The 21,611-nt window shown below is 50.5% G+C and overlaps 3 protein-coding genes across 18 annotated transcripts; all 3 read right to left on the bottom strand.

The window, feature by feature from the left end:
- Positions 1-3: 3 nt before the first annotated feature.
- PSME1 (proteasome activator subunit 1) lies at positions 4-2,997 on the bottom strand. Its single transcript, XM_019714464.2, has 11 exons — positions 2,603-2,997; positions 1,985-2,017; positions 1,776-1,838; positions 1,546-1,656; positions 1,412-1,457; positions 1,197-1,294; positions 874-942; positions 722-789; positions 566-620; positions 404-490; positions 4-226 (listed from the first exon to the last, which is right to left on the bottom strand). Exons 1-11 carry the CDS (start codon positions 2,639-2,641, stop codon positions 146-148), a joined length of 750 nt encoding a protein of 249 aa, XP_019570023.1. The 5' UTR covers positions 2,642-2,997; the 3' UTR covers positions 4-145.
- A 1,992-nt stretch (positions 2,998-4,989) lies between these two features.
- Positions 4,990-7,736, bottom strand: FITM1 (fat storage inducing transmembrane protein 1). Its single transcript, XM_019714368.2, has 2 exons — positions 6,014-7,736; positions 4,990-5,629 (listed from the first exon to the last, which is right to left on the bottom strand). The coding sequence occupies exons 1-2, from the start codon at positions 6,277-6,279 to the stop codon at positions 5,017-5,019; spliced, it is 879 nt and encodes a 292-aa protein (XP_019569927.2). The 5' UTR covers positions 6,280-7,736; the 3' UTR covers positions 4,990-5,016.
- Positions 7,737-9,002: 1,266 nt separating this feature from the next.
- On the bottom strand, positions 9,003-17,938 carry DCAF11 (DDB1 and CUL4 associated factor 11). Of its 16 annotated transcripts, none has more exons than XM_074328046.1 (16): positions 16,758-17,044; positions 15,946-16,125; positions 14,924-15,051; positions 14,536-14,663; positions 14,197-14,261; positions 13,781-13,881; positions 13,404-13,550; positions 13,139-13,193; positions 12,717-12,785; positions 12,308-12,365; positions 12,024-12,209; positions 11,403-11,556; positions 10,820-10,972; positions 9,884-9,990; positions 9,722-9,788; positions 9,003-9,153 (listed from the first exon to the last, which is right to left on the bottom strand). In XM_074328046.1, coding segments are annotated over exons 2-16 (1,575 nt in total). In that variant the 5' UTR covers positions 16,101-16,125; positions 16,758-17,044; the 3' UTR covers positions 9,003-9,151. The 16 variants fall into 16 exon arrangements, 15 of the variants coding, with proteins under 15 accessions (XP_074184147.1, XP_074184150.1, XP_074184144.1 ...); XM_074328049.1 differs by having other exon boundaries at positions 15,969-16,308; positions 16,554-17,042; XM_074328043.1 differs by having other exon boundaries at positions 15,946-16,308; positions 16,758-17,042.
- Between the last annotated feature and the right edge of the window lie 3,673 nt (positions 17,939-21,611).

The following is a 21,611-nucleotide window of genomic DNA, read 5'->3' as shown; positions in this document are numbered from 1 at the left end:
GGGTATTGTTACGACTATATTTATTGTGCCTGGGAGGCAAGGGGAGGGAGAAACCTCAACAGGTGGAAGGTGGGGCAAAGTCTGAAGTCCCCTGTCAAAGATAGGACGGTCTCTGCTGGATCCACCACAGTATGAGAGGAGGCTCTCAATAGATCATTCCCTTTGTTTCTCCCCTGGGCTTCTTGAGCTTCTCGAAGTTCTTCAGGATGATGTCATATAACACAGCCTACAGGGCCAGGGAGGAGTGGGGATCAGTTGTAGGCCCCAGTGGCTCTGTGCCCCATTTCTAACCTTGTGATGAGACTGAACTTGGTCACCCATCACTCCCAGCCTGCAGGGTCAGGGAGTGGGTGGCCTGGGAAAGCTGCCTCTACCCACCCCTGTCCCACCCTTTCCTCCTCACATAAGCATTGCGGATCTCCATGACCATCAGCCGGATATCCCGGTACTCTGCTTCATCCAGCTCGTGCACCAGCTGCCGATAATCACCCTGCAGGACACCTGGGTCAGGCCTAACTTCAAATATATCCTTCCCCCCATATACCCTGACCTGGGCCTCACCTACCACATGGGGCTGCTTGGCGGCTTTGGTCACGGCATCACCCCGCTCAGAGAAATACCTGTGGGAAGTAAAAAGGTGTGGAACAGAAGGAGAGAGCCCAGGCCTCTGTCCAAGCCAAAGGCTGAGTGTGAATGCAGGTACAGTTGGGCAGACACTCACTTGGAGATTTGAGTGTGGAAGCCTTCCAGCTTGGTGTGAAGGGCGGTCATCAGCTCAAACACCTTCTCCTGAGGAAAGAACGCAAGAGGTAAAGTGGAAAACAGCATGGGCTGGAGACATAAGGAGGGCAGAGGAGTGGGCAGCACTCTCACCTGAACAGCTACTCCAAAATTGTTTCCATCTTCAATTCGAGGTATCTGCAGCTGCAACCAGGTGGTGACCTGGGAGGAGGGAATGGCATCAAAGCCACATCAGCCCTCAACCCAATTCCCAGGTTCCTGTCCTTCCTTGCTTCCCTGCCCACACTGGGTGTAGGTATGCCAGGTCCATCTTGAGCCCCAGGGCCTGGACTTCTGGCTTCATTTGCTGTGCCCTCTCCTGCTAAGACCTGGCAAGTGCCATGCCCTAACTGGCAGGGACCAAGGAAGACAAAGGGTTTGACCTAAAGCCTGGGGGTGGCAGTGTGAGAGCTCACCAGTTTAAGCTGCTCAATGACATCCTTGATCTCAGGCTTTAGGCGCTGCAAGAGGCTCACAATCTTTTCGTTGCAGTTCACTGGGCCACAGGGAGGACCTAGAGAGCGGACAATGGTCAGGCACATGGCTGGGACTGCGGGAGGAGTGGGGAAGAGGAATTCTTCAGGAGGAGCTCCTGGGAGGTGAGACTCATCCTTTGCCACCATAGTAGTACCTTTGTCTTCATCTTCCCCTTTCTTCTTTTCATCCTTGTCTTCCTTCTGCAGGGAAAGAGGGGCTCTTGGGAGTCAGGCCCAAGGCTGATACTCCCCATGGTTTGGTCCCTCCTCCCAGCTCTTCCCAGCTTGCCTCCTGTTGTTTCTTCCGCTCCTCCTTCTCTTTCTCCTTGACTGGATCAGGCACTGGGATGTCCAAAGGGGCCTTCAGATTGCTCAGATTGGCTTCATTGAGAGCTGGCTCCTGGTGCAGGGTAGGAGGAGGGCTGGAGGCCAGGGCATCTCTCTCACCTCCTCACTCACATGGCCCCTCAGACTCTCCCTTTGGCTCCTACTCTCTAGCTCCCTGCCCAGCCCCCGTACCTTTAAAAATGCATCCAACTCAGAAATCTTCTTGGGGAAGTAGCTCCCGAGCAGGCTCTCTGTCTGTGAGTGAGGTGAGGGTGGGGAAGGACGGAGGTCAGGATCCAATGCCCTTCTCAGGTAGTGAAGCAGGGCTGAAGCTGCCCAACAATGAAAGGCTAAGTAGTGGGAGCTGGGTAGGGATGGGGTGCTGATGGGGCGGTTCTTACCTTGGTACACAGGTCTTCACGGAACACATCCACCTGTGGGATACAGGCAGCCCTTCAGACACTTGGCTTTATGGCCAGTTCATATGAGGACCGTTCCCTTAGGATTGTGTAGGGCCTGGCCTGGGGAAGGGTGGAGTGGATCCCCTTGGGGCGGGATTTGGGGGATGAGAACATTCTTGGCAGTGAAGGGCTAGTGGTTCAAGCGAGAACAGCTCCCACGGGTCTCCTGGGCTGTGTAAGGAGAGGTGTAAGAGCCTTCTGTGACTCTGGCTGGGACGGAGTGGGCCCCGGGGTCCTCCCCGTGAGAAAAGCAATGAGGTGACAAGGCAGGTTCCGCACCCAGTCTGTGTGTGGGCCCGGCCCCGGGCCAGCGGACTTCCCCTCCACGCTAGTTCTCCGCTTCACCTCACCCCGCTTCACCTCAGCCGCCTCTCCAATCCCGGCAGGCGGATCCCGCCGGTCTCCCTGAGGCTCAGGTGCTCCGGACACGGAGGCTCACTTGGGCTCAATGACTGACCCCGACTCGAGTCTGGGGGCTAGGGGGCGGAAGACTGACGCCCTCAGCCTTTCGGCGCCACGCCTCCCTAATGGGCCCTTCCTCGAACCCGCGGCGCTCACCTTGGCTTGGGCTTCAGGCTGGACCCTGAGCGTGGCCATGGCCAGGGCGGGGAGCCTAGCGCCGCACGAGGAGCGAGGAGTGGGCACTGGGAAGGGAAAGCGAAAGCAGCGCGCGTAATCCGCACGGCCTTCCTGGGTAGAGGGGAGAGGAGGCACCGGGGGAGGCGGGGACAGTCCAGACAGAGGAGAGAGGCGGGGGGGCGGAGGGAGGCCGCTCAGGCGGGGCTCCCTCTAGAGCTAGAGAGGAGCGTTTCTACCGACCTCCTCCGCCCGCTCCGCCCATCCCACCTTTCCATCCCACCTCAGCCGTCGGCGCCCGCCTCTCGACGCCCCGCCTCCGCCTCCCTCTCCCCCTCCCGGCCCTGCTCCCGACGCCCCGTCTCCCTCTTACCCCCTCCTCGCCAATGTCGGTCGCTCGACTCCCCGCCTACTGCCTCAGCCCACGCCGCCCCTTCCCTCCCCGCCCTGCTCTCGACGCACCGCCACCTCCTCCATCCTCCTTGCTCTTCTGCCGTTTTTCCTCTCCAGGCGTTACTGCTTCCACTTCTCGCCTCCTCTCTTCACAAGGCCCGACATCTCCCGCCACCCAGCCCAGTGCCCGCCTTTGGACTCCCCGCCTCCCATCTCTCTCTGCCTTGTGACCGTCTACTGGCTCTCTTCTTCACCTGCTCGGCCTGGGACATCAGCCTTATCTGGGCCTCTTCCGTCTTTCCTCAGCGGTGGATCAAGACCTGGTCTCCCTTCCCTAGTCCTGCCAGCCTGGGCTCCTGACTCCACGGGCATCCTTTGGCCATGCAGTGACATTCAGACGCCGTCACCACTCCAACCCAGGCCCCAGTCAGCTCTCTCCTAACCCTTGTGTGGACTCCATTGCTCTGTAGCCCTCTTTCCACACAGCAGCAGGATCCCTCTCCTTGTTTATAACTCTTTCTCAGTTTCCTGTTGACCTTAGGAAGAAATCCTCAGGGCTTTCCTGGCCCCTAAGGCCTGGACTACCTGACACCTGTTGCCATTCAACTTCACTCGCTATTGCTTTTGCCCCGTTTACTTTACACTTGTAAAGACCTGGCTTTTCATTTGTTGTCGGTATCACTTTCATTCCTGCCCGTTTTAGGGCATTTGCCCTGGCTAACCCCTTTGCCTGACACACCCTGCCCCTGCTTCACGTTGTCATTCCATTTTCTGTGCAAATGTCACTTCTTCTAAGAGAACTCTCCATCATTCTTTATAAAGTACCGCCCTCTATTACAAAGCAGCCTGTTTTAGTAACTTCATAGCACTTAGCTCTGATATTAGTTTATTTTTTGAGGATAGTGTGGTTTACACCAGGGTTGGCAAACTTTTTCTGTAAAAGGCCAGATAGTAAATATTTTAGGCTTTGTGGGCTATATATAGTGTCCGTAGCAACTACACTACTCAACTCTGCCATTGTAGCAGGTAAACAGTTATACCTAAATGAATTAGCATGGCTAGGTTCCAATAAAACTTTATGGGCATAAATTTGAATTTCATGTAATTTTCAGATATCATGAAATGTTCTTTCAACCATTAAAAAAAATGTAAGAACCATTCTTAGCAATCAGGCCATACAAAAAATGGCCACAGGAGGGCTGTCTGTGCTTAGAGCACAGACAACAGACCCATAGAGCCCAGGAGTTTTAATCCTGACTGATAATTTACTAGCTGTGAACAAGTTACTTAACCTCCGTGCCTATTCGCAACCGTACAGTGGGAGCACTACCAAACCTACTTCACAGCATTGTTGTGAGTGTTAAATGTGTTAAATTATATAAAGAACTTTAAGACAATTAGAATGCTGCCTGGCACAGAGTAAGCACAATGCAGTTTTGCTATTATTATTTGTGAATTTATCATCTGCCTCCCCCAGTAAACCATAAGCCCCCAAGCAGCAAAAACCCTGTCTCCCTTATTCACAAGGTCTAAAGCTATGTTTGGCTCAATAAACATCTGTTAAATAAATGAGTACAGATAGAGCCCTATGGGGAAGAAAGGGTAGGAAGGGTCCCTCAATAGGGTGCCTAGGTAGACAGCTAGCTCCCTGAGGAAGGTGGAAGCGGATTCAGTGGAGCGGCGGGGGGGGGGGGGGGAATGAATCAACCAGGCTGGAGACGGAGTGCTGCACAGTAGGAATGCTGCCCATACCTAAGTGCATTGTTACCCTGCCCTAGCAGTGCCACTCCTTGACATCAGAGCCTCAGATAGCTCGAAGTCTGCAAGGACTAGAAGACTGAAAGGACAGCAGGAGACATGGCCATCAAGCATAAGGAAGGACATTCAAGGAACGGTTGAGGAACCCCAGTGACCATCAGCCTTTCCACCCTTTCCACCCTTCCCAGGTCCCCCACCAAATGATGAGAGGGGCCATAGCCAGGCCTAATGTGCCTTTATTTCTTTCAGTTATGCTTGCGGCTGGAGTGGGGGCGAGGGAAGAGCCCATGGCCGGGGCTCCCTGGAGACCAGGGCTGATGATACCAGCTGCCGTAGGTGAGGTACCAGGCAAAGGTGCCCACTGCAGCGCCCACCACTTTGTGAGTATACTGGTGGAAATAGATGACGGTACAGAGCAGCAAGAAGTTCCAGAGGCCCAGCAGCAGCACGTTGAGCAGGAAGACGAGGCGCAGGGGTGCACCAGCAGGCAGCCCATGGGCCAGGTACTTGGCGAACACTGCTGCTTCCTCAGCCATGAGCAGGCAGCAGAAGGTGAGCAGGAAGGTATGAGAGGAGACCGTGTAGCCCCGCCACTGGTGGCCAGCTGCCAGGCAGCTGCGTCGGTCGGGCAGCTCGTGAAGCAGCAGGCCCTGGGGCAGAGGCTCCAAGCAGGAGCCGGTCAGGTCCTCGATGAGCAGGAAGGCCCGGCCGGCCCCCCGCCACACAGCTGCCCCCACCACTAGCCGGCTAAGGTGCCGGGCAGTCACTGCCACGCGCCGTGTAGCGAGGAACACCACCAGCAACACGAAGCCCCCCAGGAAGGTGCATGTCCAGCCCCATGCTGAGTTCACAAACTTTCTGTGGGCAGAGAAGGGAGGCTAGTGAGACCCCGTAGCCCTATCTTTCCACCCTGGTCTGTGTTCCCATCACTGCTCTGTTGCCAGTTCTATATTTCATCACTGGCTTTCTGGGTCCTGTGCCTTCTACCACACCACCCTGTGCACTTAAACTTTGCCATCTCCTTAAAGACTCACTCAGCCTTCTATGCTCCATATTTCCTCTTCAGCCCTGCTCCTGACTTCCCCTGTACCCCCACAACGCTGTCCCCCTCCCCCTCCTCTGACCTTCTCCTCAACCTTCTAGCCTATTTTTAGTGCCTGGACTGGCAGGAGGACAGAAGCCTGAGGGAGCTAGGATCCCAGAATGGAGGGAGCCGGCGCCCACGGCCTCGCGTGGACTCACATGTTGAAGAAGTTGCCGTGGCTGGCGAAGATAGTCCGAGGGTTGACATGGAACTGCAGAAGGGGCCCAAAGATGACCACTGCTGCCAACCATGCATGGTAGAGGCGCCGTAAGCAGGGGCTGCCCAGGAGGCGAGCAGCCTGTTCACTCCCAAAGTACAGCAAGGCAGAGGCCACCCAGAGCAGCACCTTGACCAGGCAGCCCAGCAGTACCCGGATTCGGGCCCCGGCCCCCAGCCCTGCCCCCACCACTGGCCCCCGCTCCATGTTCCCTCCCCTCCCCACTAACTGCTTGCTCTGCTGGGCAGCTGAGGAGGGGCTGATGGGGCCCCCCCTACACAAGGACAGGCAGTGACAGGTGTGGCAGACACAGAGCAGAGCCCTGTTGGCAGCTGGTAGGCGGGGGAGAGGGGCGGGGGGCAGTAAGCGTCAGGGTGGAGGGGTGCCACATCAGCAGGGTCCCAGCCTTGGGTGTGTGTCCTTATTGCGGTCCGTGTCCTTTCCTGTTAGCCCTGTGTCCCCTTGGCTCTCTAGGTCTGTGTCCCAAGCTGTAACCATGGTCTAGTTCATGTCTCAGGGCCAGACCTGCTGTTCTGGGTTGCCTTTGTCCAGAGCCTGCTTGGGTCTGCCTGTTTGGTCAGCCAGTTAACCACACGCCACCCCAACTTTACTGTGTGTTTGCCCCACAGGGAGATCGGGGTCAGGAACATAAAACTAACCAAACCTTGGAGGTCATTAAAAAAATCTGTGTCTGCCTCATCATCATCGTGGCCCAGCTTCTCTCCTCAGGTCTGAGCACAAGAGCTCACCACTGAGCCTGCAGCAAGATGGCCGTGCACTGCATTGTTTCCAACTCAGGCCTGGGAGGCACGTCGGCAGGGTTATCCACTTTTCTGCACTGGGACCTCAGGGGCTTGGTGCAGCCCCAGCTTGTCTGGTCTGAGCTCTGAGGGGTTAGCTTGGGTCTAGGGCTGCTGTGTAAACCATGGCTGTGCAATGCACAAGACATCAGATCTAAAGGGGGCCCTTCTTTGGTATGTTTATTATGATGACCAACAGATGAAATTCAAGTGTCCTGAAAAGGGCATATTATATGAGATGGTGATGGTCTAGGTTGGACTCTCAGAGCCCCCAAAATTAGATTTACTCCTAGGTGATGGCGAAAGCAGGGTGGAGATCTAGACGAAAAATCCTCAGCCATCAAAACATAAACTGTGTCTTCCAATCAATTACCCTGGGCTCAGCCATACCTAAGACTTAGCTTCTCGGTCTGACTACAGGGGCCGGAGCCACAGTTCGGAGAGCAACCTACCCAAGCAATGTCCCTATTATTCAGTAACTGTTTTGAAGTCCCTTTTTGTCGTCCTCATTCCTCAAAATTGGTGGTGGGATTTCAGAGCACAGTGGAGGCCCGCGAAGTAGTGAAAAGAATGAACTTAAGGATACCTGCATTCTGGGACCAACTATGTGACTCTGGGAAAATCAACTCACTCTCCTTGGTCCTCAGTGCCCGCCTCTGCAAACTGATCAAGATGGATTAATCAATCAGGCTCCTTCCAGATCCTGAAGCCCATCCTTCAGCCTAATTTCTGCTCATGGACCCTCTACATGAATACCTATAGAACCCTCATACATTTTTAAGTCGACAAAAAATTTTTCATTGTAATTTTAAATAGTTGCAAAGGACATAGTTTCCAGTGTATTGTATATACTAACATTTCAAAAATAAAGCTATTTTTTATCACTCTCTTAAATATATCCAATGGAATCTAAACACTAGTGATTATATACCTCACCATTATTAATTTTAAAAAATCTGATGAGATCTCAATTTCTTAATAGTCAGAAATTGTATTTCCATTCTACTTTTCCCAAAGAACTTATCCTAATATGTTTTATGCTTCAAAGTTTTTTATTGATCACACTTCTCTGCAAAAAAAAGGATATGATTTGAAATTTAATTTTTAAACATTTCCAGTGTTCATAGGCCCTAAAAGTTAACATTTTTTCTTCTGAATTAAATTTTCATAACTGTAGTTTAAAATACATTATTAGTACAACAAATATTTCACACATTTTGATAATAAATTGAAAGTGTATTGGAAATGCATCTCTTAATGAGAAGACTAAGTGGTTCTTTGGGCCTTGATTAAACGAGGGTTTGTGGACACTAATAATTTTAATTTGCTTCTAACTTGGGTGCCCTGGAGGTAATACAGGTTCTGGGCAAGATGGGTAGCATCTCTGGGGTGATGTGGCAGAAGGGAAATGAAAAGGGCCAGAGCAAAAGGAGATCTGGCCCGAATTTCACACTAGGCAGATCACTTGGAGCAAAGAGAACACGTGGAGGCCCGAGGAACTGGACAATTCATTTTTTAAAAACCACCTTTTTTGCTATGACATAGGTACTCCTTTTACCCTTTGCTGTGTATTTGAGAATCCCTGGAGGTGTTTATTCCTCCTTTGAAAACTGCCTTGGAGATAATGAAATGTTGTGGGGAAAAAAAGATGGATCGGAGCTGGATGTGAACCTTAGGTCCCCCACTGACCACACCGTCGGGCTGCTCTGGGGCACGCTGCCTGACCTCTGCATGTCTCCGCTTCCTCACCGGTGGCTGTGAGGGTGAAGCACCCAGACGGGGCCTGGCATCAGTGCCCACCAGGTTCCCTCTGGCTCTGGGCTACTTCTTCCTGCACACTGGACCAGCTCCAGGGGCAGCCCCAGAGCAGAGCTGATGCGGGTGTGCTCATCCGTATTGTGCTTATTTCCTGCTATCTTGTTTTCTATTTGCTAGCAAGTTTCTGAGGTGATGGAATGCCTACTGAAAAGCTCACTTAACAAATGATTTTGCTATTTCCCTTCATCTTGGGGCATCAAAAGGGTGTTTTCTCCCATAAAGGTGCATATCTGAAGGCTTTGTTGAAACTGTTTTCTTGAAGTGAGAGGATAAAAGACCCCAGACAGGAAAAAGAGAGAGAGAGACACTGAGCCAGGTTCCCACAGTGTTTATTGAGGGAGCCAAAGCCAGTGAGAAGACAAAGGAGTCCTGCTTCAACATCCCTCTCTGAAGCGGCTGGCCTCCGGCAAGACGGACACTCTGGGGGGGGAGCCACATGGAGCCTCTCACACCACAGCCTGTCCTACACCAAAGACCCAGACACAGGAGAGAGAGGACACAATTCCCATCCCAGGAGGGTACTGAGGACACACCTTCTCCATCCCGCCCTCCCCTAAAGGGCTAGTGCTCTAGCCATCAGGACCTCTGGCAGAAAGGCCAGCCACGGGCCTGGCTGATAGCTCAGTTCAGACCCACCCCAGACATCTACTCTGGAAGCTAACACCTAACATCCAAACATGATTAAAAACACTCAGGACAGTTCTCCTGCTGACAAAGGCCACACCCCAGACAATGGGAGGCTAGCCAGAAGCTGGCCAGAGATAGAGACCCAAGCCGGGCGTGGGCATGTGAGGCAACCCAGGGGAGGATTGTCCAGGGCTCAGTTGGGGCCTGGAAGCCTGGGCTTCTGTTTCTCCCCATTGAATGCCCATGATTTCCCAAAGATCCCCCAGAAGGGAGAAAGAGAGGAGAAGGCAGAGAGCTTAACAAGAGGCTCAGCCATGTATGGGCTGGAGGTCAGAGCTACTGGGGCGAGGAAAAGGCTGTAGAGGGGTGGGGCACTGGGGCAGGGGCGCTGGGGTGCTCCTCACACTCTGGCATGTCATCCTGGAAATACTCAGCCTGGCGGTACTGCCACAGACGCAAGTTCCCGTCCCACTGCAGGGCAGAAGGTGGCAAGTAGTCAGGGGGTGCTGCCCCTCCCAGGCACGAGTCCCAGACATGTACTGGCCCCCTCGCCCTCGCAACCTCACCGAACTGCTGACAATCTTCTCCTCAAAGGGGTGCCAACTGACATCACGCACACAGGCCTTGTGGTTGGTCAGCTTCTTCACAATGTGGCCGTTCAGGAGGTTGTACACTGTCCAGGAAAGGCCAGGGTGGAGAGGGGCCACCTCAGGACCTTCTAGCCACCCCTCATCTCTCCCTGAGCAGCACCACTTACCTGCCTCTCAGGCAACTTCCCACTTTCCCAGGGGAGCAAAGTCCACAGCAGAGGATGGGGTTATTTCTCAGTTTCTTTTCCTTTTCCCTACCTCAGGTTGAGGGTATACTTTAGCAGAGTTTGTGTATCTCTAGCCCTCAGCTAAATTTCACAAGGTCTACAGTTAATAAAATACAATGTGACTTTGAAGGTTTTAGCAACAATTTTCTAAAAAGCTCACAAGATCTGGAAGGCACCACAAAAGTGAACAATGGGTATGTCCAGACACGTGGACCTACTGTTCCTTATCTGGATGGGGTGTACCTTTCTCTCTTTCTGGATGGGTCTCCATCTGAGTGCATTGTCAGGTTCCTTATAGCTATAGCTGTGCTTGTGCATTCCTCCTGCTTTAGTGGCTATATGTCCTTTACTACTTGCTGCTGTCTTTTGGTGTCATTCTTTTTTACCTCTGTTCCCTCCTACCTTTCATCTGCAATCTCTTTCCTTGACTGGCTACAAAACAGAACAGAGTATATTTTTGGTAATCTATTATATTTACTGACTAGAATGCTGTGTTCCTTGTCTTAATTTAAAATGCTAATGAATAGAACATTTTCTGTTTGTTAAGCCTCCCTTGTTCCAAGCTAAATTAAATTCCACTTATAGTTGTCACTGGGTTTTTTAAGGTGGTCACTGGTAATTACAGATAGAATGCCAGAGAAACATGCCTGCCCTTCCCGAGGCCCCATTCTTACACTATCCTTACCGACCACTTTGCCAGTGGAGCAGCCGCTGTAGATGAACTGCTGGCCAGTGCTATGGATGGGGGAGAATCGGCAGCGGATGAGGGTGTGCAGTACCCCATGGCCCCGGTAAGTCATCAAGGAGCTGTCCCCTGGGAGCTTCAGCTTCCGCCAGGCTGGGTGGGGGTGCAGGGATAGCCCTAGGTTAGGGAATCTGGATTCTCCCAAATCACCAGTCCTTTCCAAAGACCGATGCTCACAGATAATCATCGTTCCAGTCCCCAACTGGTGGCTCTTTTCCCACCTAACAGTCAGCTGATATTCACTAATATGGCTCTGCTGGGTGTTAAGACACTGAAATACTTTTATATTGGTTAGTTCTGAGTGATCCCCAGCTCCCAACCCTGGGAACCCCTGGCTCTCTCCATGGTTCAGCAAACAAAGAGTTAATGCCGGGCAAGGAGTAGGGGGAGGGCTTCAGGACTCAGCTCCAGGCTACAGCCACATTCACTGTGCCCAGGACGGGCCTCTCCAGGGGTTACATATTTTAACCACCACCCCTGACTCTTCACTCTCCAGATCTCAGGCTCTACCCTCCACTCTCACCTTTTTTGGGCACCTGCTGCCAGCGGTAGTCCCAGTTTTGCTGTGTGGCAGCCTGGCGTGAGGCTTCCATGCCTTCCCGGCTGGAGAAACGTCGGATATCCCAGAGTTTGATGGTCTGGTCTTTGGAGTTGGAGATGAGATACCGGGCATCCCCCTGTGAATCCCAAGATGGATAATGAAGTGTCAGAGCTTGCAAATGCCCACGCTGTCTGTCCAGCTTCCCTCTCCAGCTGAGGGGTATGAACTCTAGTCCTCTGATTCTGTTGGCTCTTTCCTCATCCAGGTGGGCTCACGTCGGTTTTTTAATGCCACATCCTACTCCCTTGCTGCGTTTCCCCTTCTTTGTCTAGTGCGCTGGCTGGGCCTCCTCGTCTACCCTGGATTAACTGCCTTCTACTTTTCTTATGCAGAAAGCCCTGCCCTGTTCCACTGGTACCCATCAGTGGTGGGTACTGATGGCTCTCATGTTTCCTGGCTTAAGCCCCTTCCTTCCACTCCAGTTCTTACCAATGTTGGCTAATAAGGACCCTGGCAAGTTCCCACACCAGTCCACTTTGATACCCTCGCCTGGACAACCAGAACCTTAGTAGCCTGGCCATGCAGTACTACCTCCCTGCCCACCTTGCTGTCAATAAAGGTGATGCCATCCTGGTGTCCGGCCAGTGCACCCACGGGTTTGGGGTCATCTTCCCGCATGGTACGTCGATCCCACACTTTGCAGATGGCATCGTCACCCCCGGAGAACAGGATTTGGGAGCTTATGTCAGCAAAGGCCACTGCATTCACATCATCCTCATGGGACTCAATCTAGGGGAGAAGGAGGCCAGGATACCTAGGACCTCAATCTGGGTCTTCCAATAGGCCAAGGACCAGGACGCAAAGGCTCTAAGTCTCAGAAGCAATACCTGAAGGGTGCGCCGGTTCTGTTCTCGATCAAAGACATACAGGCAGCCATCATTGGCCCTGAAAGGGAAGGGATAAAGAGTATCCTGGAGCCAGGCCTGAGAGGACCAATGCTTGCGTGCTCTGGAGAGTCCTTGTTGTAAAGTCCTGCTGAGGGGTAAGCCCTTGTCTCGTCTTATATAGGAGGTGGGAGAGACTTAGCTGTGTTGGCAAGGCTTCAGATCTCCCATCTCATGCTGGGGAAATGGTGAACAAATGCGATGCAAGTTGTAAACCTTGACCTTGGAGAAGGGCTGTTCTCCACAGCTGCCTGGGGAGGGGTATTCAGTATACTCTCTGTAACAGCAGAGCTGGTCTCTGGGAGGACTCCTGTCTCATTAACTGAGGGCGACATCCCCCACAAGCACTCACCCTCCTAGCACTTCTCGTCCGTCTGAGGAGACAGCAATGGAGAAGACAGCAAAGCGACGTTCATCTGGCCTGAAAAGAGCAAAGGAAGAGCTGGGTTAGGTGGACTTCCCTTCAGTCTTTGTTAATCCACATAGACTCTGATGATGGTTGTAAGGCACACTTCTCAGGGGAAAAGAAGTCCTGCCAACACGTGCTAGAATGTGGATCGCCTCAGGGAGAACCAGAAATAATCCTGCAACCACCTATTTTACCCTGGTCCTCTGCTGACAGGATGGGTGGGTCCCTCCCAGGAATCCACACAGAGAAACTTGCAACCAATGTACTTTTCCCTCTAAGCAGGAGTTCCAGTTCAAGAGGTGTGCTCCTGGAGAGCCTTCTTTGAGAAGTTTCTGATGGGTCTGACCAGGAAGGGAAGCCAGTACCTTAGATCCAGGGCAGTGTGTGTGTCTCCCTCCCCGTAGATGTTGCAGATATGAACTAAGAGAAGCAAGAGAAACAAGAATCTTTCAGGGCTGGAGGAAGGTAGGTGGAAGTGAAGCTAGACAGGAGACAGAACAAAGAACCTGGATGTCAGACCCTGGGAGTGATCTTTCCAGGAGAAGGTGTGGAGTCCTGGCAAAGAGGAGATGGGCGTTTGGAGACCTCAGGTCCCAGGCTGGAGACGATGGCTGTCTGGGGCATACTCACTATAATCAGACCAGCTGGAGTATAGGAAGTGGTTCCCGTCAGGGGTGAAGGCCACATCCAGGACGCTCCAGCCTACATCCCGGGCCTTGATGCTCTTGAATTTATGAAAGCGGCCATACCGGCAGTCATACAATCGGATTGTCTGGTCTATGCAAGTGAGGACCAGGAAGAATTAGGAAACGCTCTCCTTGAATCCTCCCCAGATCAGACCTCTCTCATTCAGTGTATTTGTGGGATGTTCCCTTGATCATGGGAATGTGCTCTGACTAAACATCCCGCAAGTCAGGGTCTGAGCTGCTGGGCCTGGGCCTTTCGAGCCTCAGTCAGAAGGACCGTTCCTTAAACCAGAGCAGTTTGTAAGACCAGGGTCTGGTTACCTTGGCAAGCAGACATGAAGATTTGACCATCTTTGCTGTAGATTCCACAGAAAGCCTTCTGAGAGTAGGTATCAGTGAAGCCCAGATCATTGGGCAAGAAGCTGGGGGAGCAGAGGGAAAAATGAGGGTAAGGGGAGCTCAGGATGAGGAGTGTAAACAGTTAGCAGAATCCTAATAGAGCTGGATGTGAGAACAAGGGCATCCTTCCCTTCTGGCTTTGGTATAATCCCCTTTCTTTCTCATTCATTCTATTATCCACTCAATTTCTATACTTTTACTTTGTTTACTTTCAAATCTTCAACCCCACTTACACTAAACTTAATATCCCTGAGGCTCCTCTAACATCTATCCCTTCAAAGTTTAGGGGATAAGACCTATCTGGCGCTTCGGGTCTCTCCAGCAAGCCCCATACTCACTGAGACATCACTCGAGACTGTTCTCCAAGGGAGAAGCTTCCCCGGTGGCAGAGGCCCCGTTCTCTCTAAAGGAAGGGATTGGGAAATGTTGCTCGCAGAAACACAGGGCCATTACAGCCACACCAAGACCCTGCCTCCAAGGTTATTGTTCTTGCTACAGAAATGGGCACCACATATAGGATGTCCCACCAAACGCCAATGCAGGATGGCTAAGAACTCTCCAGTGCCAGCACTTGAGGCTTCTCTGGAAAGTTTACTTCCCTCTTCTCTGGGGCTGGCAGAGCTTCTGCCTACCTTGATAGGCCTGCTGCCAGACTGATGGGAGGTGGAAAGGCCTACCTTGTACAACATTTGAGGAAAGGTGTGCTCCCGGGCTGCTCGCCTAAGCCCCAGCCGCCCTGTGGCCAATTCCACTTGCGTCTTGATCTCATTGCACTCCAGCTCCCGGGTGTCAGGGGTTGCATCCACTGTGAGGACCAAGGGGAAGTTTCATCCGAGGTCTTCCAGCCCCAGCGGACAGTTAGCAGAACAGTGCTCAAGCCTGCTCAATGTGGCTGAATATATTGGGTCTGCAAGAACTCCCTCATTCCCTGAATTGTCTCATCTTCTTCCAATTTAACCATTTTTCTTTGTCAAAATTAAAAAAAAAAAAAAAAAAAAAAGGAAAACAAAGGTTTCCTAATGAAAGTCCTCTGATGTTAGGGTCTTAGTCTGCCTATCCTCTTACCAGGTGGGTTGTACCGGTCCCCGAGACGACCATCCCAGGCACTGTCATGCTCTTCCTCCGAGTCCGAGAGGGCCTGGATTAGTTGTAAATTTGCGGCACCTCCTCCCTGCACCAACCTCACTTGGCCTCTGTGGAGAAACCCCCCATGATAAAGGGGGAGGATCCCTTCCCCAAAGCAACCAAATTCAGAATCAATGGCTAACCAGCTGTTAAATCACCTGGTACTCAAACCATCATACTGTCCCTATTTTGAGGTTTGAGGATGACTAGACCTTGGCTGTCAACTTCAACTTCCCATAAGACACAGTAGGAAACTAATTCTCCCTCGTACAGTAGTGAAGAGAACCCCAGCATTGCATGGAGGTTGAGACACCTAAGTTGACTTTCCAGAGAACTGAAAATTCTGAGAGCATTTCCTTCTGAGCCTCTGCCTGAGGAGTCCAGCATAGAACACGATATTCTGAAGGGATCCCCAAGTTTGTCTTATCCCCAAGAAGCCACAGTTATGGAACATAGCCAGTTTCACCCCTTACCAGTCAACTCCTGGTGGTCAATTCCTTCAAAGCAATCTTTCCTCAAGAACAGGGTTAGTTAGGTTAATTTAAACTTGTTTTTCAAGTAAGTCCACATGGTCTCATATTACACGTAATTAACTGCACAAAGGCTCAACACCCACTTCCCCATCTCTTCTCTTCACCTCTTTTCAACCAGGGCCCCTTCCCCATTTTTTCACTTACTTGGAAAACAGATTACATTTGTGTGGTCATAGCTAGAGAGCTTCCCTTGAACAGTCCCCTCAAACACAAGAGTGAGTCATCTTGGTGACCCTCCCTAAGCTAGAACCACTCTTACTGGGTATGGAGCTGAGGGCTATGAGTGTCCAGCAGAAAACGCTGTTCAGCTCAAACGAAACAGCTGTCCTGGGCTAATCCCATTCCCTATCCTCTGTTACTTCCCTGCCTGGAGTTGGGATCAAGGGACTGTGGTGGCGCCTGGTGGGGACACACCAGAGAGTAAGTTACCTGCGGAGGAGATAGGCCAGTACCTGGGCCAGATCCACATCTTCATCCTCCTCTTCCTCTTCCTCACTCCGACGCAGGCCAGCCCCTCTTCGGGGCAAGCCCTCGGAGGGGTCTCCGGACCCAGCTCCTGCACTGCTGCTGTTCCGTGATCCCATCTTCTGGTCACAGCATCCTTAAGTCCTGTGCAGGGACTCCTGTCACCTCCTTGGGTTTGGTGAAAGCAAAGCCTGCTCTAGAAATACTAGGGTCTCCTGAGATAGGGGTAGCTATCTCTAGGAGGGTGACCCGTCCTAGAGACAGAGATCCCTTCTCTTTAGCCTGTGACAACTTCCAAGGCTTCGGGAATGCAAACTTTCCCCAATCCTGTGAAAACAAGCAGAGTGAAGCTTTTGGCACTACCCTAGCTCACCAATGAGAATCCTTTGAAAAGGAATTTCTCACTTTTCTACCTCAAACTCGCCCATCAAAGTCCCTGGGGGGGGTGGATTCCCAGGTAACCTCTCTGGACGACCAATCAAAACCCCTCGAGGAAGAAAGCGCCCCATTAGCTTATCGCATCTAACCAATCAGAAGCCTAGGACTCAGAGACCCCCCCAACGCCCCCTTACCGACCAATCAGAGTGCTCCCTTGCGAAAGCCGGGCAGCAGCGACAACCAATGACGTTAGAATTCGGCCTAACACCCTCTCCTTCCTTGCCTCACGCCCACGTGGTGTGCCGGGGGTGTGTACGCCTAGGTGGGGAGGCCAGGAAGAGGCCGAGAAGCCCCTCCCACTGAAACCGGCTGTTACCGCCCCGCGCGAGACCACCCACCAGCCAGGAGCTGTCGCAGGACCTGCAGTGGCGCAAAGCCTTGTTTACACCGACTGCCGCCGCAGCGTCGGCCAACCGCGCCTCCGTCACGCGCCTCCTTCGTCACTCATCTCCCGGCTTCCCTGCCGGCGGACTGCGACGTCACACGACGCCCCTAACGGCCCCGCCCCCTTGGCCCGCTCACTGGACAGCTGAACACAGTGATTGATAGGTGGGTGGGAGAAAGTGCGTGAGGGGTGTGAGGGGAGGAGAAAGCGCGCAACCGAGGAAGGGCGTCGCTCCTTGTTGGGAGGTGGGGAACCCGCTGCTTCCCGTATCAGAGACAACGGAACTACACTTAAAGGGTGTGGGCGGGGCTTACAAAAGAAGTTGGTTCGCTACGGAGAGCCGTCTTAGCAAGGGGTACCATTTGCTGTCCGTCCATAAAATTCATTTGGCTGTGCATTTTTCAGACGATCTCTAAGAGCCTCCTTTTTCATTCCCTTTTCCCCTCACCGGGCTCCAGCCTTCCTCTTTTCCCTGGCTACATCTTCAGCCGGCCCTGCCCTAAGCTTCGCCGGCGCCTTTAGGGTAGGTTCACGTCATAGATGGGGCCCAGGCCTCCACACCCTCCCTTCCGGGTTTAGCTTCCGGAAGCCCTGTTGTGGGGACGGCCCTTTCTAGACCTCCCCTTAGCCGCTTTGACAACTTTTTAGATGACCCCTGGCTTCCCTCTGTGGTCTTTGCAGACGCTCCCTAACATATCCTCGGGTCTCTACAGGCCTTTCCGGTTCCGTGAGTTCCCCTTAGACGCCCCGTTGGCCCTCCGGGATTTATAGACCTTCCCTAGACCGTCTGTCCTTGCGGTGGCTCTTCGTCCAGGCCATCCGACTGCGGTGTGCACGTACTCCGCCTCCTACCCCCCCGCTCTGGGTTTATGAGTAACCTGGCCGAGTCCAAGGCCGGGACTTACCACATCTCGGGATCCTCGCCCAGCCTGAGGCGCGGGGACGGGGGGAGGCGGTGTGGGTCGAGTCACCTCGCGTTGCCCGGCGCAAAGGCCGGGGGTTCAAGCTGCATCTCAGTGCTCCCGGCTCGCACTCCCTTAAAAGTGCTTCAAGCTGTCTTGGGTCCAGAGCCCCCAGAGGGCAGGCAGAGGAGCTAGGGCCCTCAGTTCCCGGTGGCTTTCCTGGGCCTCACTCTCCCTGGGGGGTGAGGGTGTGGTCCTTCGGGTGACGCCTCACGGTCTCTAGACTGCTACACCCGAGCTTATCGCCTCTGGTCACCCGGGTAGCTTCATGGAATCGAACCCACGCATATTTCAGTACTCAAAACAGTAAAACAATGGAAACAAGCGATCCAAATATACAATATGCACGGGACTGGTTAAATAACTTGTCTATATGGTAGGACACATACCAGGTGGATATTAAAGTGATGTTGTAGTCTTGTATTTTTATGCCATTGGAAAGTGCAAGTTACGTTGTTAGGTTTTTTAAAAGGTGGTAGTTTTAAAAGCTGGTGACATGGTGGATGCAAAAACAATGTTTTCAATTTTGCATTAAAACATGAAAATACCCGGGCTCATTATACTATTAGATAACAAAATGGAAAAGGCTTTGCATGAATTAATGACAAAGATATAGCATGAACAATGCATTATAATTAATGAGTACCCAAAGAAAAACTTCTGTTAAACTCATCTCTTTAATAATACGTTTTTTTATTACATCTTTCCTCTTCTCCTTGGCCTTTTCTCCTTAGCACTTAGAAATTCTGTTTAAAACTGAATAAAATCTAAATTCAAGCCTTTGAAATATGGAACTTGTACATTGTTGAATAAAACAGGTAAAAGTCATGGTAAATGTAAAAAAAAGTCGGAGGTTTTATGTCCAAAATGAGTCTTAACATCAAATCGTATGCTAAACAATGTAGGATTTCATCTCAGTGGATTGATTTTTGTATGTCAAAGATTTTTAAGCCTCTGAACTTGGTTATGTCACTTGTGACTGATAATATTTTTTAAATGTATATGAGCAGTTATATTTTAGGGTGTTCCATACTGTGTGTTCCACTGAAAGAAAGTGGCATTTCTTTAAAAATAATTAAATCATTTTGATAAACTCTATTGGCCTTCCCTGTCATGATTTTGAAATTGGGTGTGTTGCTTGCTGACAGTTTGTAAAGTGCTTTTCATTTGGCAGCCTCTACTCTCCCCAGCTACACTTAAAGCCACTTGAAGCCACAGAGAGGTTTCTACCTTTAGCATCCATTTTAGAACCAGTTCTAGTAACTGCTAAGTAAATGTCAGCTGGCTGACTTTCTGTCTGACCTGCCTTGGGTTGTTTCCTGCTCATTAGCATCTCCACCAGAGGGCGGGCTGGGCTAGAGAGGAGAGAGGAAAGCACTTTTTTTTTCTCGCTAACACTGTCCTCCTTCTCCCCAACCCCAGCTCTCAGCCTGATGACTGCACAGAGCTCCTGGGACACATGCACAGCTCTGGGCAACACAAGGGAAAGTTCTGTTTTCTGAAGTGACTGATGACGTGTTTATACATTATCTTCTTACAGAATTCTCTGTGTGGAGAAAAGGCAGAAGTATGTTAATTTGCTCAGGATTTAAAATATGTTGACTATAAAGCAATTGAATAATTATGGGATTTCTGATACTCTCATGTCTTGTGTCCTTGAGAACCAGAATTTTTTGTGTGGTGGACAGGAGGTACAGATGTGATATAGAAGGATTTAAAAACCCTTTAGTCCTGAGTTTGAATAGGAACTATCAGTATGAACTCAAGAGGTATTTTATCTTCTGATCCCTATCCTCTGAAAAGTTCTAGAAACAATGACCAATCCAGTAGCAATGAACACTCCTACCACCCAGATCTTAAAATACCATTTCCCACAGAAAGAAACCAGCACTTGAAGAAATGACTGATTGCAGGTCTGGGGCAGGAAATGTACACGGTGCGTGTGGAACAACTTATACCAGATAGCAAAGAAGCTGACAAACACTATCAGGGTAAGGTCAAAAGGACTCAAGAGCCAAGCTCCCATGGCCAAAGATGGGACAATTTGAACATTAATAAGGATAATTTAAACATTATGTTTAAATCCATAAGTTCATAGTGTGTATGTGTGTGTGTGTGTGTAAATGGTCACTTTTGAAGAATAAATTATTTTGAAGATGGTAAGTAAAGGGATACAAGCAGTTACCTTGCTGTGCCTGTATAAACGGTACCTCAGGTTAATGAAATAGAAGATAAAGGGAGTAGCCCCTTGTAAAAGTATTCCACCTATTATGACAGAGTTTAAGTATGGCTACTTTAAAATCCCTAATAAATTAATGAATCTAGGCATTGAGCATCTAGGCCTGGATTCTTCAGTGGTTAAATTCAAGGAAAAGAATGGAGGGAGAACCTGTAGATTGAAAGAAACTTAAAAGGCATATGAAATTTCTAAAAATGGGCAAGGCTAAACCGTAATATGTAGGGATCCACATTTGGGTGATAAAACTACAAAAAAAAAAAAAAAAGAAGGAAGTGATTATCATGCACCACCGTGTCCATTTACACCAGGAAGGAGGGGCTGTGATGGAGGTGAAGAACAAGGTGAGGGAGTCTAGATCCTTTTGGTGTCTGGCAAAGTTCTGTTTCTTTCTCTAGGTAATAGTGGCATGTGTATTAACTTTATTAAGCTATGCCTTTGTTTTGTATGGTTTTCTGTTTCTGTTTTAGTTTTCAAAGGTTAATTAAAATGTGTTATCTATATTTTGTTTATTGTGAGCTATAGGGCATGCAGACCAAATTTATTCTAATTGACAAAATCATTTTTAAGGCTAATACTTTCACATCACTGTGCATTTAGAGACCAGAAAGGTGCCTGGAACCCGTTTCCGCCTCTTTCCTGGAGGGACTTAACTTCCAAACCCATTTTCTTTCTCCCCTGAATTTTATTTTCATTGCTCATCTTCCTCTTAAACTGTAGAGTCAGCAGTATACAGTACAGACTTACAGGGCCTACTCTATTCAATAGAGAGTGGAAAGTGAGGACAGCTAACATGAATATTCAAATGGTTACTCCATGCCAGGCATAGTTTGAGTGCCTACTTCCATTCTTACTCCTAACGACACGGAGGTGTAGGCACATGTGCATTTCACAGATAAAGAAACTGAGAGGCACCCCAGGCTTGAGAGCACTGTGTGCCTCACATCTGTTATGCTGCCTCTGATCACACTGTCTCAGTCATCACACGCTATTTATGCAGCTGAGGACTTGGGTATATATTTTTAAGTACAATGGACTCCATTGCTCAGTGTATTTTAGCATATGATCCACTCTGACCTTTAGATTCTTTACTGCTCTTAACACATTGTAGCTGGTGATTGGCTGTTTTCTAGAACACTTGGTCTTCCCTCCTTCAGTGTTTTCTTTTGAGGGAATTCCCAGTAATTCCAAGTTATTTGCTGAAGTTTGTTCTCATTTTCTGGGTACAGACTCACATCTTATCCACCTCAGTGTATACATTCACTCAGCCTTGCTGCACCTCACGGGTGAAATTATCCTCAGCTGATGCCTCTGACTCATATGGGACCATCACTCTTTTTGTGGTTTCCCTCTAACGTTGGTTTCAGAGTTTAGGCCAAGGCCTTGCCAAACTATGGGCCCTGTAATAGCAGCACAGCATCACCCAGGAGTTTGTAACAGAAAACAATATCCGGGCTACCCCAGACTTGCTGAATAAGAATCTGCATTTTAGTAAGTCCCCTGTGATTCATAGGCACGTTCAAGTTTGGGAAGCATGGAATAGGTGACTTCTAACGTCCTTATGATTCTATGGGTCTATGCTGCTTTGAGAGACATGTCTCTGCAGTGA

The sequence above is a fragment of the Rhinolophus sinicus genome, linkage group LG03, assembly GCF_036562045.2.
Source record: "Rhinolophus sinicus isolate RSC01 linkage group LG03, ASM3656204v1, whole genome shotgun sequence".
Classification (NCBI taxonomy): domain Eukaryota; kingdom Metazoa; phylum Chordata; class Mammalia; order Chiroptera; family Rhinolophidae; genus Rhinolophus; species Rhinolophus sinicus.
This window is presented reverse-complemented; position numbering and strand designations above follow the sequence as displayed.

What these genes read in the sequence shown, in the direction of transcription:
- PSME1 (XM_019714464.2), bottom strand. Translation starts at nt 2,641, where the DNA reads ATGGCCACGCTCAGGGTCCAGCCTGAAGCCCAAGCCAAG. An exon ending in GTGAAGACCTGTGTACCAAG is followed by an intron (nt 1,839 to 1,984) that starts GTAAGAACCGCC and finishes CCTCACTCACAG; the next exon opens with ACAGAGAGCCTGCTCGGGAG. An exon ending in TCATTGAGCAGCTTAAACTG is followed by an intron (nt 943 to 1,196) that starts GTGAGCTCTCAC and finishes CCCTCCTCCCAG; the next exon opens with GTCACCACCTGGTTGCAGCT.
- FITM1 (XM_019714368.2), bottom strand. Translation starts at nt 6,279, where the DNA reads ATGGAGCGGGGGCCAGTGGTGGGGGCAGGGCTGGGGGCCGGGGCCCGA. An exon ending in CACGGCAACTTCTTCAACAT is followed by an intron (nt 5,630 to 6,013) that starts GTGAGTCCACGC and finishes CTCTGCCCACAG; the next exon opens with AAAGTTTGTGAACTCAGCAT.
- DCAF11 (XM_074328042.1), bottom strand. Translation starts at nt 16,100, where the DNA reads ATGGGATCACGGAACAGCAGCAGTGCAGGAGCTGGGTCCGGAGACCCC. An exon ending in CTGGCCTATCTCCTCCGCAG is followed by an intron (nt 15,052 to 15,945) that starts GTAACTTACTCT and finishes GTTTCTCCACAG; the next exon opens with AGGCCAAGTGAGGTTGGTGC. An exon ending in CACACTGCCCTGGATCTAAG is followed by an intron (nt 12,786 to 13,138) that starts GTACTGGCTTCC and finishes TGCTCTTTTCAG; the next exon opens with GCCAGATGAACGTCGCTTTG.